This window comes from Leptonychotes weddellii, chromosome 5 (assembly GCF_054177405.1).
Source record: "Leptonychotes weddellii isolate Sample4059 chromosome 5, ASM5417740v2, whole genome shotgun sequence".
NCBI classification, from domain to species: domain Eukaryota; kingdom Metazoa; phylum Chordata; class Mammalia; order Carnivora; family Phocidae; genus Leptonychotes; species Leptonychotes weddellii.
In genome coordinates this window covers 102,980,994-102,995,161 of record NC_138373.1, presented here as the reverse complement: position 1 = coordinate 102,995,161, position 14,168 = coordinate 102,980,994, and the positions used below count along the sequence as shown (strand labels likewise).

The following is a 14,168-nucleotide window of genomic DNA, read 5'->3' as shown; positions in this document are numbered from 1 at the left end:
GTTCCTACACTGTATTGGCGCATGTTGGTGGCCCTCTGTGCCCTAGATATATGCACACAGGGTGCAAGTAAAAAGCTACAGAGTGAAAGTTGGTTTGGATCCTCTTCATTTCATTTGTTTAGCTTTTCTGTTATTTTTCTCTACTTACATGTATTCCTGTGAATAAATCCTTGTTAAGTTAACCCTTAAAAAAAAAAAAAATAAAATAAAATAAAATGAGGTCAGGTCCTGAGTCTAGCTTCTGGGGAGTAGCGCCCAGCACAGTACTTGGTGTAGGTTGGTACATAGTAAAAGAAGAGGGAGAAATAAATGCTGCAGAGAAATTCTGTTTTGGTCATTGTCTAAGCAGATCATTGACACAAACATCTTTCTCTCTTGCTTCTCCCAGGGTGTTGTACTGGGATGTTACTTTGGGCCGGCTGCACTCTACATCTGGGCAGTGGGGATCCTGGCTGCAGGACAGAGCTCCACCATGACAGGAACTTATTCTGGCCAGTTTGTCATGGAGGTATGTGCTGTTTTGACTGGTATAGATTAGAGGAAGAAAACATTGATTGCCCTTTTGTTACTTCTTAATCCCATGCTTCTAGGGTCTTCCTGAACCTCCCCAAACTTTTCTTTGTTTCCTGTTCTAGGCATTCATCCTGCTTCTGTGTTTTCTTCCAGGGATTCCTGAACCTAAAATGGTCACGCTTTGCCCGAGTGATTTTCACCCGCTCTATTGCCATCATCCCTACTCTGCTTGTTGCTATCTTCCAGGATGTAGAGCATCTAACAGGGATGAATGACTTTCTGAATGTTCTGCAGAGCTTACAGGTGAGGAGGGAGCTGGGGAAACTCCCATCCCATTTATTTTTTATTTTATTTTATTTTATTTTATTTTATTTTTAAAGATTTTATTTATTTTTCAACAGAGAGAGAGACAGCGAGAGAGGGAACACAAGCAGGGGGAGTCGGAGAGAGAGAAGCAGGCTTCCTGCCGAGCAGGGAGTCCGATGCGGGACTCGATCCCAGGACCCTGGGATCATGACCTGAGCTGAAGGCAGACGCTTAATGACTGAGCCAACCAGGCACCCACTCCCATCCCTTTTAATCAGGCAGCATTATGTATTGCCTGTAGGTACCAAGCCTGTAGTGCTGGGTGCTGGGGAAAATTCAGAGGAAGAAAGAGGCACAGTCTCAGTCTGCAGTAAATGTATGGAATCCCTGGTATCTAAAAAGCTTTTAGAAATGGTTTGGTTTATAAAAGCGTGTTGAGGGGCGCCTGGGTGGCTCAGTCGGTTAAGCATCTGCCTTCAGCTCAGGTCATGATCCCAGGGTCCTGGGATGGAGCCCTGTGTTGAGCCCCGCATCGGGCTTCCTGCTTCGTGGGGAGCCTGCTTCTCCCTCTGCCTCTGCCTGCAGCTCCCCTGCTTGTGCTATCTCTCTGTCCAATAAATAAATGACATCTTTTAAAAAAGGGGCGCTTGGGTGGCTCAGTTGGTTAAGCATCTGGCTCGGCTCGGTTTGTGATCCCAGGGTCCTGGTATCGAGCCCTGCGTCAGGCTTCTTGCTCAGTGGGGAGCCTCCTCCCTCTGCCTGCTGCTCCCCCTGCTTGTATTCTTTCTCTCTCTCTCTAGTGGTCTCTCTCTCAAATAAATAATATCTTAAAAGAAAAAAAAAAAATCTTAAAAAAAAAAAAAAAAGCCTGGGGCACCTGGGTGGCTCAGTCGTTAAGTGTCTGCCTTCGGCTCAGGTCATGATCCCCCGGGTCCTGGGATCGAGCCCCACATCAGGCTCCCTGCTCAGCAGGAAGCCTGCTTCTCCCTCTCCCACTCCCCCTGCTTGTGTTCCCTCTCTCACTGTCTATCAAATAAATAAATAAAATCTTTAAATAAAATAAAATAAAAGCCTGTTGAATGGGAATTATCTGCTATAATTACATATAGAGTATAAAATTACTGTTTTTAATCCAAGCAAACATTAAATAACATAGGACACTGCTAGGTCCTATTGAGGTTAAAAAGGCAAGGCAGATATGAATGTTTATAAAGACACAGGATCAGAATCAGTGCTAAGTTAATGACGGCTCTACAGATTTCAGCATAAGGCGTGAGCATCTTGGGATGATAGGAATAATTTCTCATGGGGTGGATGAGGCAGGATGTGTGTTTCCCTTGTGCTAACAGTGCTGCTCTTGGGGATAATACAAGGATTTCCAGAAGCCCCATCTGATCCTCATTCTTTCTTTTCCAGCTTCCCTTTGCTCTGATACCCATCCTCACGTTTACGAGCTTGCGGCCAGTTATGAATGACTTTGCCAATGGAATGTGAGTGTACTTTTCTCAGTTCCCCAAAAATATGTGGGGGAAGCATGTCTTCATTGAATAGACCAGTCAGAAAATGAGTCATATAGGGGAACCACATGTTTTGAGAGGTGAATGCTGGAGCTGCCCCTCAGTCTTTGGCTCAGAGAACAAAGACTGAATGTGGTAAAGAAGGCACACATGTTTTTCATTTCTAGCAGGAGAAAGTTCCGCTCTTAGGGCTTTAATTCTTCAGCTTCAGTCACTGAAGTGTAAAGCACCTTAATTCCATGTTAAATGATCTTAATGAGAAAACCATAAACAAATACCTTTTATATACATTTTGAAAGGGTATGGGGTTTTTGAAATTGTTTGTTGCATCTCTAGGTACTCAGGACTTGTTGAATTTCTAGGGAGTTAAATATTAAGGATTATCTGAGAGTATTTTCCCCCCTCTTTCTCCCTATTGGTGTCTTACTTGGGACATAGTAAGAACAATTTTCAGTTCATTTTGAGATGCCTCTTACTCCTGTCCTGTCTACCCCACCGGACAGTGTCCTTTTCTGCTTGTGAATGGGTTGGATTGTTCCACCAGTGACTCATGATTCTTTTACAGAGGCTGGAGGATTGCAGGCGGGATATTGGTCCTTATCGTCTGTTCCATCAACATGTACTTTGTCCTGGTTTATGTCCAGGAACTCGGGCATGTGGCATTGTATGTGGTAGCTGCTGTGGTCAGTGTGGCTTATCTGAGCTTTGTGTTTTACCTGGTAAGTCAATTCAGGAGGGCCAGAGGTGTAGGTATCAGAGATGGTAGAGATAGGGCTTATTAACACCAAAATGAAAGGACCCAAAAGAGCACATAGCAATCTTTTCTTTTTAAAGCGCATAGCAATCCTATCTCCAGGTTAATGAGACAGTTTACGTGAAATTAAGTCACCTGTGGTTAAACGGTATTTTTAACCCATAAGATTTATTTTGATTCTTAAGAGCTGTCATGTCACTTCTGTCTGGTTTCCATTCTTAATAATTCCTGATAAGAGGAGCACCTGGGTGGCTCAGTCAGTTAGGCATCTGCCTTTGGCTCAGGTCATGATCTCAGGGTTCTGGGATTAAGCCTCATTTCGGGCTCCCTGCTCAGTGGGGAGTCTGCTTCTCCCTCTCCCTCTGCCCGCTCATGCTTGTGCTCGCTCCCTCTCAAATAAATAAATAAATAACTTAAAAAAAATTCCTGTGAAGAGAGTGTAGTGTGTTTGAGGAATTAAAAGAACAGTATAGAAAGTAGGGAGTGGCACAAGATTTTAATAGCTGTCTACTGAAGAAAGAATAGTGATATTCTCTCATTGAATTACTCTAGAGTTATTTAAAAATGATGGTTATAAAATCATAGCTACACAGAAAATGAATGCAGAATAATGTATTCCAAGATAATAAATTTTTTTTTTTAAAGATCGGGTAAATTATGTAAAAAATGGTGATAGGAGTTGTGTTAGGATGTTTCCTTGATGGATATATTCTTTTGTTTATTTTCCAAATCTTCTGTAACATTACTTATAGTAATGGAAGATAGTTCTAGCAACAAAAACAACAAATGCTCCCTCCCTGTTCTGTACAGATTTCTCTGAAAAAATGCATGTGTGCAGGGTTAGGGACAGCAGAATTTATACCATACATGCTGCAGAGAATGGTTAAGGATGGAGGCTGGAGACCTGCTGATCTTTTTAGCTCTTACCTAGTCCCCATGCCAGTAGATTGAGAAAATCACTTTAGTGACTATTGAAAAATTATGTCCTGGATTTATTTTTTTTTTCTTCTTTCTTCCCCAGTAAACCTTGAGCACTCTAGGGTTATGCTGAACCTATATTCTAGGGATTTACTCCAAGGAAACCCAAGTAACTGAACATGTCCTCGACAGGAATTATTTTAAAAATTCACTATAGAAGTTAAGGGAATCCTTCCTTCCTACAAATTAGCTATGAAGAGACTGAGTTGTCCTCAGTCACCCTGAGACTGTCAAGGTTGTTGAAGGCCCATTTTTAGGCTGAGGACTGATCCAGGGTCGGTTACTGCTGTTAAGCCCCAAAACACGTATTTCATAGAGCAGTTTGGGATACTATCCCAGTTGTATTGGTCTGTCGGTCATTACCTCCACCTCTGCCTGCATCATGAGAGGAATGGGGTAGGACTGAAGAAAAATGGTCTTCAGGGAACTCCCAGTTGGCAAAAGAAACGAATGACAAACACAAAGCAGCAGGAACTGGCAACTCGATACTGAAAATAGTATGAAGAAACTTTGTTGAGGAAGGCAGATTCCAGGATGTCTTGAAGGGGGTATGGGGTTGGGAGAATGACTTGTGCAACCTGGGTGGTAGGAGATGAGCAGAGCTAGATAGATGTTCAAGGAAGAGAGCAGGGGGGCACCTGGGTGGCTCAGTCAGTTGAGTGTCTGCCTTTGGCTCAGGTCATGATCCCAGGGTCCTGGGATTGAGTCCCGCATCAGGCTCCTTGCTCAGTAGGGAGCCTGCTTCTCCCTCTGCCTGCCTGTCGCCCTGTTGGTGCTCTCTCGCTCTCTCTCTCTCCTCCCCGCCTTCCTCTCTCTCTCTCTTTGACAAAGAAAGAAATAAATCTTAAAAAAAAAAGGGAAGAGAGCAGTTTGCATCTGAGCAGTGCAGTTTGAGCCATCATGATGGGAAGAGGGATCTGCAGAGAGGTTGGTGAATGATGACCATACTTTATCTTTCAGGGCTGGCAATGTTTGATTGCATTGGGCATGTCCTTCCTGGACTGTGGGCACACGGTAAGCATCTCTAAAGTCCTGCTGACTGGAGAAGTCACTGGTGGCTATACTAAGTAAATACTGGATTGGTCTGGCTGTCTTCCACACGTATAGCCATCAGAGCCAGTGTGTTTCTGTGGTTTACTGTGTGAACATAGCCAAAAGTATGTGCTCTTGCACAGACTGCATTTAAGACTCAACTCTTTGTTGGGAAAGACTTTGTTTCAATATATGTTTGAAAGATGGAATTTTTTTTTTCTTCCTGACCTTCTAACCTGGGAACTAGATTAGATAGGATCTTTGAAAAGCTGACATCTGCTGCTATCATTCCAACACAAACTCTTAAGTAGCTGCCCAAGGGCCAGCTTGTTTTATCCTTTTGAGAGATAATCCTATATGCATGCTTCTTAACCAGGCTATGTGTTAAAAAAAAAAAAAAAACATATTTGAGAAATACAATAAAGTTCTCATAAGATAAATTACAGGATGGGTATGCAGGTTTTGTTTATAAAAAGATAAAAGGCTGAGAAAAACTTTTCTTCTTACGCATACCCTGTTAGTTATTTTGATTATAAAAAAAAAAAAAACTCAACGAAACTGGTTTCATCCATCCATATTAAATATAAAATTATGAAACATCTCCCTCTTTCAGGTTCAGGATTCTTTTAACTTATTTCCACTTTAAATTTCTTGGTGGAAGTTAAGAGGGATGAGAAAGGTTAAAGCCGGTGCTAAACAAATAGCAAAGCTGACATGTAGGTGGTGGTTATTAATCACCTTGGAAAATCACTGAGCAGATTTTCCTCAGAGATCGAAAGCTTATCAGGATTTTCTTTTGAGTCCTGATTTTCTTAACTTTCATGTTAGTACAGAGCTTTCCTGATGATATTTACTCTTGAGCACATAGAGTTGTAAAACCTTCACCTTCCTCATTCAGGAGGTTGGTTATAGAAAAAGATGGTAGCATTTATGAACTGACATGAGATTTTGGAATGAGAAGAGACTTTAAAGGAAAGAAGAGCCATCTGTTTTATTCCTAAAAGACACCTCCTACCAGAATTGTCATGGTTTTCCGAAGCATGCCCAAGACAACTTGCAAGGCAATCTCAGGAGCTGTGGACCTAACCGTTGCAAAGCTCTTTCTCGCTCTCAGCAAGTCAGTAGGAACCACTGTGATTGAAAAGTTCTCTCAGCAAGGTTGCACTGGGCTACCTCTCTTCAGCCATTCCCTCAGAGGGAAAAACTTTGAGACCAGATGGTGGAGCTCTGGAGTCAGAGGACATGGGTCCCTTCAGCATGAAGCTGCTGCTCTTCAGCCACTGCTGACATTTTTACATGTGGAGCCTGAGATTATGTGATTATATCCAGTCAAATCACATTTGTCTGGTGGAGATAAATAATCAAATCTGTTACAGCCATTGACTTGATGAGAATAGTAATGGGAATGGCATTGAAGGACTTCGCATTTTGGGGGCTTTCCTTCTAGAGTCCCAGTTGATTGACATTCTCTCTTCATCTGAGCCCCTAAATGCATTATTGCTGATATTTTGCACACAGTCAAGAGTACAGATTGGATGGATTGTCTTTCAAAAGGCATTAAGGATAAACTGCTGTATATCACTGACCATACCTTATCTTAGCCCCTCAAGTAATATAGCACAGGATCATGAAAGATAAATTTCCCTCACTGTTTGTCCTCACATCTGCCCCTCTCCATGTCATTATTCCCCAAACTGGTCATAAGGGCACTCTGTGAAGATACTAGGGACTGACATCTTCATCTCTCATCTGGCTGGACTAGGTGAAGGCAAAATTGACAAGAAAAATTTTTTGTAAAGACAGTACAATAACACTTACAACCTTTGCCCTGAGTCTGGGTAGGTCCAGTCAGTCTCAGATTCACAATATTTAGAAGTTCAGGTAAAGCTGCTTATTTTCTTTTAAAAGTTTTGCTTATGACTTAAGGTGATGGAAAATTTCTTCCCAGTTAAATGGCGTCTTATATGTGTGGTGTTTGACAGTGTTAAAAATACTCCTATACTGTATTCCATTTGATCCTGTCAGAGCGAAAGTATACTTCAACCAGTACTCTAGGTGCAATAAACAATGCTGTGAAGTCTCCCAGTGCCAGCATGTGGTGTTTGTGCCGAATGTTCAGGGTATACAGTTGTACTTTTATGTAAAGTGGTCCTTGTTCTCCATAAATGTGACATGAAGGAATTGTGCTGTTACAGCACACGGGGAGTTAATGGATGGGGAAGAGCTGTAGTTTGGCTCCTGTGAGGTCCTACTCGTGGTATTACAAGTGGTTACAACTGAGCTGTTTGTGCCCATTTAACAGTATGTAAACTTGGTTTGTAATTAAAAATTTTCCTTTTCCTGTTTGGTTTCCTGGGTATTTTTTTAACCTTGAAAATACTTCCGGGGATGCCTGGGTGGCTCAGTCGGTTAAGCGTCTGCCTTCGGCTCAGGTCATGATCCAAAGGTCCTGAGACCAAGCCCAGCATCGGGCTCCTTGCTCAGCAGGGAGCCTGCCGCTCCTCATACTTGCACTTGCGCGCTCTCTCGGACAAATAAATAATAAAAATAAAATCTTAAAAAGAAAAGAAAATATTTCCAAAATACTGCAGCATCAGCCACCACCTAGATGACATTTTAAGCCCACATTGTTAGTGATTCTTTTAAAAGGATGGAGGTGTAAATAGGTTTAGTCCCGAGAAGACTTGATGAACTGCAGACCCCAAACACTAATACCAGTTTACCCACTTAGTCAAATAGTTTTGCTGTTGCTAAAGGTCACATCATTGCCATATTTAAACTCGAAAAAAATTGTTATTCTGCCTTTCTTTGCTCTAAGCTGAACATTTTTCTATCTGTAGTCTTGTTTCACCATTGAAGTATGCTTTTATATTCCGTATGTGCTGCCAATAAAAAGTATGAGTATTTGAAAAGAAAAACCAAAATTGCTTAGCTTAAAAATTGAAAGCATTTTGGCAGAACTGATATAAATGGAAATATTGTCACCATGTAATAAAACAAAGCTCAGGCATAGTAAACTACAGGCCCTGTCACCATACAAATGACAGGAAAGTCAGCACTTCATTTATCCCAAGGTTGTCACTAGAACTTCATTTTCCCTTTCTCTGTTGTAAGCTTTTCCTGTGTGTCTTACAGGAGCCAAATACTGTAACAGGACAGAAGTAATCTGGGAATTGCGTTCTCGGTGTTGTCCTCCCTCATTTAGCTCTCCCTTCTTAATCTGGGTTTAATTTCAGAACTAAAATAAGATGTAACAATTTGAAGATCCTGATTTGAGACATTTCTTTTAGCTCCGCCCTCTGGAATGCTTCTTTATTGGATAGGACCAATGAATCTAAATGTATCAGCTTCTCTTGGCACCTTAGTTTATGAGTGTTAAAAACGGCTAACACTGACTACTATGTGCTAGTCCTGGTCTGAGCACTCCTATGACCTCATTTAATTGTTATAACAAGGGCATCAGCCTCTCTATAGATGAGGCGATTGAAAGGCCAAAAAGTAACTTTCCCACATCACATTGCTGGTAAATAGGCAATTGGCGTTTCAACTTGAATAGCTTAACTCCAGGGCCCACATTGTCATTACCAAACCATCCTATATAATACATAGTACACGTTTCATGCAAGGTTAAGACACCAAGCTGGGTTTTTGGCAGGACCAGGAACACATCAAAGCATTTGCGTGATGCTCTGATTATAGAGTATGTTTTAGCTCACAAGTTGCCAACTGGTAAACTAATTTTGTTTGGCCTGTGCTAAATTTGAAACAACTTTGAATGCTTTTGGGTAAGCGTTTGTCTGCCAGATGAACAGGGCAGGTCCCTCTGTGATCCTACCCCAGTGGTAGCTAAGAAATATTAAGCTTACTCATTTGCACTACCTCTCTGCCCCTGACAGTATTTAGCCTATTCCTGTGTCATTTTTCAGTGTCTCAGACAAACTTCAACAAGGAGGTTCTGTCTAGTAAGTCATCTATGAGTGACTGGGGATCACAGGACTAATAATGCAACCCTTGCCTACTACATAATGAGGAAGCCCACCACCTCAGCTCTTGTGAAAAGGCTGCAGTGAATTTATAGTGTATCTGACAATCGCTCTTGGTTACTAAAACCTGAGACGTAAGACCTGAAGTGAATAAGGAGCCTTGTCTGAAGAGTTGTCTTTGCCCCAAAGCTAGTGTTAGTCACTGTTCTTAGAATAGTTTTATCTTGGGCTTCTTCTGGGGTCATCTTCACATAGCCATCACAAGCCTGTGAGGTATATGGGGCAATTTGTAATATGTTAAAAAGTTACATTTGTTGAAGACTAATAGCACATTAATGTACTCAGCATTTTCAAATGTAGCATTTATTCCATTTTACAAATAAGTAGGATAAGGCTCCAAAAGGGTACATGAGCTTGCTCAAGGTCACGGGAAGTGGCAGAGTTAGAGCTTGAAACCAACTCTGGTGCCTTTTCTATTATACTATAATAGGGATATTCTCCTTCTATGGATTTATAGTCTACATTCTACATTAACTCATAGGCTATTGATGCCAAGGGGTGATGACATTCCTAAAGCCCTAAGTAATAACAGTAGGGCTAAAATGAGATTCAGTGATTGTCTCACGGTGTATGCAGAGGAGAGAAAAGGAGTAAACTACAACTTCACAGATCCCAACACAAACCATACGGATTCAGAAAAAAAAAAGGTGGGGCACCTGGCTGACTCAGTCAGTTAAGCAATCAACTCTTGATCTCATCTCAGGTCTCGATCTCGGTCATGAGTGCAAGCCTGGTGCTGGACTCTGTTCTGGGTTGTGGAGCCTACTTCAAAACAGAATAAACCATAGGGATTCAGGTTTCCAGGAAGGCAGTCTGGCACTTTTAAAAGCAGTCCAAGCGATTCCAATTCAGCCTGACAAACATTTGAGACCCATAGGTCATTTCCCTCCCTCGGCGCTTTTTTTTTTTTTTTTTTTAATGAAAGGCTTTTCTCTGCTCAGGTGCCAAAAGATCATGAGACCTGGATAATACAGCTCAGGATTTAGACTGAGCTCAGGATTTAGAATTACTATTTAATTCTAATAATTTAGAATTAGTATTCTAATATTTATTTTAATTATTTAGAATTTATTTGATTTCTAAAACAGTACTAGAATACAAAAGCACTCAGTGTGTTGGCTCTCAATGTCCTTATCAGAAGTAGCCATCCTGGGGTGTCTGGTTGCCTCAGTCAGTTAAGCGGCTCAGGTCATGATCCTGGGGTCCTGGGATCCAGCCCCAGAGTCGGAGTTGGAGTCCTGGCTTCCTGCTCAGCGGGGAGCCTGCTTCTCCCTCTTCCTCTGCCCCTCCCCCTGCTTGTGCTCTCTCTTTCTGTCAAATAAATAAAATCTTAAAAAAAAAAAATGCAGCCAAGTGTATTACAAGAATAGTCAAAGTGCAAGTTTTGCTGAGGGCATTTGGCACTATCGCAGCTCCCAGTTATTAACTCATAGGCTATTTCAGCTCCCAGTTATTATTGTATGTGCCATAAACCATTCATGTATCTGTAAGCTATTTGTTTTCTGAAATAAAAATCGGTATAGCTGTACTGAATAAAGGCCTCTATTGATGTGCTGATTATAGGTCCTACATGCCAGTTACAATATTTAAATACTTGCAAATCAGGGGGTGCCTGGGTGGCTCAGTCGGTTGAGTGTCTGCCTTCTGCTAGGTTTGTGGTCCCAGGGTCCTGGGATCGAGTCCCACGTCGGGCTCCCTGCTCAGCGGGAAGCCTGCTTCTCACTCTGCCTGCCACTTCCCCTGCTTGTGCTCTTTCTCTCTGTCAAATAAATAAAATCTTTTAACAATAAATACATAAATAAATAAATACTTGGAAATCAGTCTAACCCTTTTCCATTTTTTTTGTCCTTAGTACCGTCTGGGATTGACAGCTCAGCCTGAACTCTACCTTCTGAACACTGTGGATACTGACTCACTTGTGTCTAGATGACTGACAGCCTGAGAAACTGTATAAGAACCACTTTGTCTTAATCCTTTTGTGCCAGGTGTCCTGTTAACATATCTCTGTTAGTTCAGAGGTGAGTTTTGTTCAGATTTTGAACAAAAGGCAAAGATTTCCTCGTGGGAAGGGTGTTAAAAGCTGACAGCTGTAATTGTAGGACAGAGACCCACCCACCTCAACAGTCCTACAATAGCCAGAGTTAAATGATTGGCCTATCATGGCTACACACCCCTATGGGCTTGTGTCTTGACTTCTGGCATTTATAAAATATATATGTGTATATATTTATGTAAACCTGAACATATCCATTTGGGTAGAGTTTTAAGGTTATATAAAATTGATAGGTCTTATTTTTTTTAAAGATAGTATTCAGATAAATCAGGTATTTGTTTTATCTGGGTCACAAGTGAGAAAGGAGAGGGAGTAATGCTCTTTTTCAGAATGATCTGGTCAAATTAACTTACCTTTTTTAAAGTGATACTTGACTATGGCCAGTTAAATTCCATCGGTCGGTTTTAATTGACGAGACCTTTATCAACTACTTCATATCAGCACATCATTTCTAAGGAAAACATTTCTTCTTTTCAAGCAGTCATATTTGGTCCTGGCCATTGGTGTGCTTTGTAATTATAATTCTCTCTATTGCTTTTCTTGAAATCTTGTCAGAGGTATGATGGTATTTTCCAAAGAGCCTAATATCTTGTAATAAGTTCAGAAACAATGCTCTAACCAATGATCAGTCTTCCATGTGACATTGTAACTCAGCCCATTCTAGCATTCAGGTTTTAGGTATAAAAAGAAGAAACTTCTAACACTTAATTTTGTAAAGACCTAATAGAAGATGATGGAGGTATTTGTTTTCTTTCTAATGTTTGTAGAGTTCTACCAAGTCTTTTCTTCCCATTTTTCCCATTAAAACTCCAAACACTATTTCTAGGTCCAAAATCTATTTCCAGGAATGGCTAATATTTCTAATGTTGAATTTCCCTGAATGCTAAGCATTTTACTTTAAGGTATTTATACCAAGTAATATGAGATTAGAACTAGACTAGGACTTAGACGACTAGTTCTCATGTCATAAACTGCCTGCCTGCATGTGGATTATAGACGCTTTTTGACCCCTTTTCTTAACTGGGACTTTTTTCTGTAAGATTTTTATAATAAAAATGTTAATACTTAAAAATGGAAAGACTTTGCATAATTATTTGATGGAAAAGGAGATTTTCAACACGGGGCTCACATTCCTGCATGGAGTTACAGTTGGCTGGAGTGAGTGGTAGCTGTCCATCTTCATGGACTATACTGCAGGGCGGCACACACTCCCATTTCCTTCTAGCCGCAGAGGCATGCGTTTGCAAACACTGAAGCTTTCATATGACTTTGAGCATCATTTTTCTCTTTCAGCTTAATAGGTAAATATCTGTCTTATTTTAAACTTTAGTGCTTTTCAGTAAGACGTTTGTTGTTGTTAAATCCAGACATTTTCATTTATAAAGACTTGGCCCTCTAAGTGGCAAGTTTTCTAAGATGATACTTTAAAATTTTCTCATTTCTACGTCGGGGGCCCTTGAAACTTCTGGTAAGAGTAGCATCCTTACAATGTAGTTTAGCATCCTTCTGATCTTAAAAATGAAACTGAATTAGCATCAATTAACAGCTTTCACTTGAAAAAGAGATTTTTAAAATGAGTTTCAGTATTGTAGATTCTTTATACACAGATAGCAACTCTAGATGGACCAATTTGGATTTTCCTCCCTTCTTGGGCAATTAAGTTTCTCAGTTTCATTACTAGAGAGTGTTAGGAGAAAGAAAAAAAAAAGGTTAAAAAATCCTGTTTTGCCACTCCTAAAAAGTTGAGGTGCTTGGTTAAACAGAGACTAAATACTTGGGGGATTCTTTAACTCATCTCCCTCCTTTAGCTATATGTTACTAGGAAGAGACTGGAGTTTACAAAAGTTTATAAGTATATCCGTCAGGTCATATAATTCCTGTAATCAAAAAATTTGATCACCTGAGTCATGCTAAAACCAGGAGAAGAGAGTGATTTCTAAAGAGTGAGTCTTGGGTACACTTCTTTTCTAAGTTAAGAACATTTAATCATTCTCTAATTTATGTACAAATCTAGATTTCTTTTCTTTTTTTTTTTTTTTTAGTTTTATTTATTTATTTGACAGAGAGAGAGCACAAGCAGGGGGAGTGGGAGAGGGAGAAGCAGACCCCCCTCTGAGCAGGGAGCCTGATGCAGGACTTGATCCCAGGACCCTGGGATCATGAGCTGAAGGCAGACACTTAACCGACTGAGCCACCCAGGCGCCCCCTTAAGTCTGTTTTTAGTGCACAGTATATATTGAGAGAGTAGAATCTTCCCAGTAGCCTGATGAGAAATACCTTTTCGTTGTGTAATCAACTTGAAGGGTGACATTTCTATGCCAGCTGTTCTCAGTTTCACTGACCTCCATGGAGCATATTTGATCCAGCTGCTGGACTATGTAGTGGAATAAAGCAGTTGGATTCTTTCCTTGCCTATTTTCCAAAGAGGACAGTGTTGACCAAAATAGGTATACTTGTTGGTGGCACTAGAAGAGCCTCCTGATAGGTAAATGACAATTTCAAAAATTATTACCGGTGCCAATGGAGAGAAGTGTATATAATACACAGAATAGTGGGCTAATATCTGGAACGCAGACATATTTTCAGATATTCTTACATCTTTTCCTTTCCCAAATACTAGACTTTACCTTCCTGTCAGATTAACCCACCACTAAAGGAGACCTCAAGGAAAAGGAAATAACCACCACAGATCATTTTATAGTACATTCTTGATTTTATTTCAGTGAATATTTTTTCATTTGTTTTTTTCCCAGGCTTGGAGTCTTAGGGGAGTAAATTGGAGTCACAGCAGTTAGGACTTCAACAAAGTCTAGTTAATTTTTTAGAACCTTAGGGCAGTTATAGAGGAGTTTGAGGTCACAGGTATAGTTAACATTTAACGTCTACTTTGGTTTCTAGTGTCATACCAGACTAACTCCTTTCACCCCCACAATTGCCATCTGGGGGAAAGGGATTTTTTTTTTAGCAATTTA

At 40.7% G+C, this 14,168-nt stretch overlaps 1 protein-coding gene across 5 annotated transcripts in view; it reads left to right on the top strand.

Annotated features, from left to right (window-relative positions):
* The window catches only part of SLC11A2 (solute carrier family 11 member 2), a 38,993-nt gene extending 26,719 nt beyond the window's left edge, over positions 1–12,274 (top strand). For all 5 annotated transcript variants that reach the window (XM_081821675.1, XM_081821674.1, XM_081821676.1 and 2 more), the window contains exons 12-17: positions 389–508; positions 667–816; positions 2,236–2,309; positions 2,902–3,055; positions 5,029–5,082; positions 10,996–12,274. In XM_081821675.1, the coding sequence (XP_081677801.1) occupies positions 389–508; positions 667–816; positions 2,236–2,309; positions 2,902–3,055; positions 5,029–5,082; positions 10,996–11,073 (630 nt within the window). In that variant the 3' untranslated portion in view covers positions 11,074–12,274. The remainder of the gene's footprint in view (positions 1–388; positions 509–666; positions 817–2,235; positions 2,310–2,901; positions 3,056–5,028; positions 5,083–10,995) is intronic.
* The last annotated feature ends 1,894 nt before the right edge of the window (positions 12,275–14,168 follow it).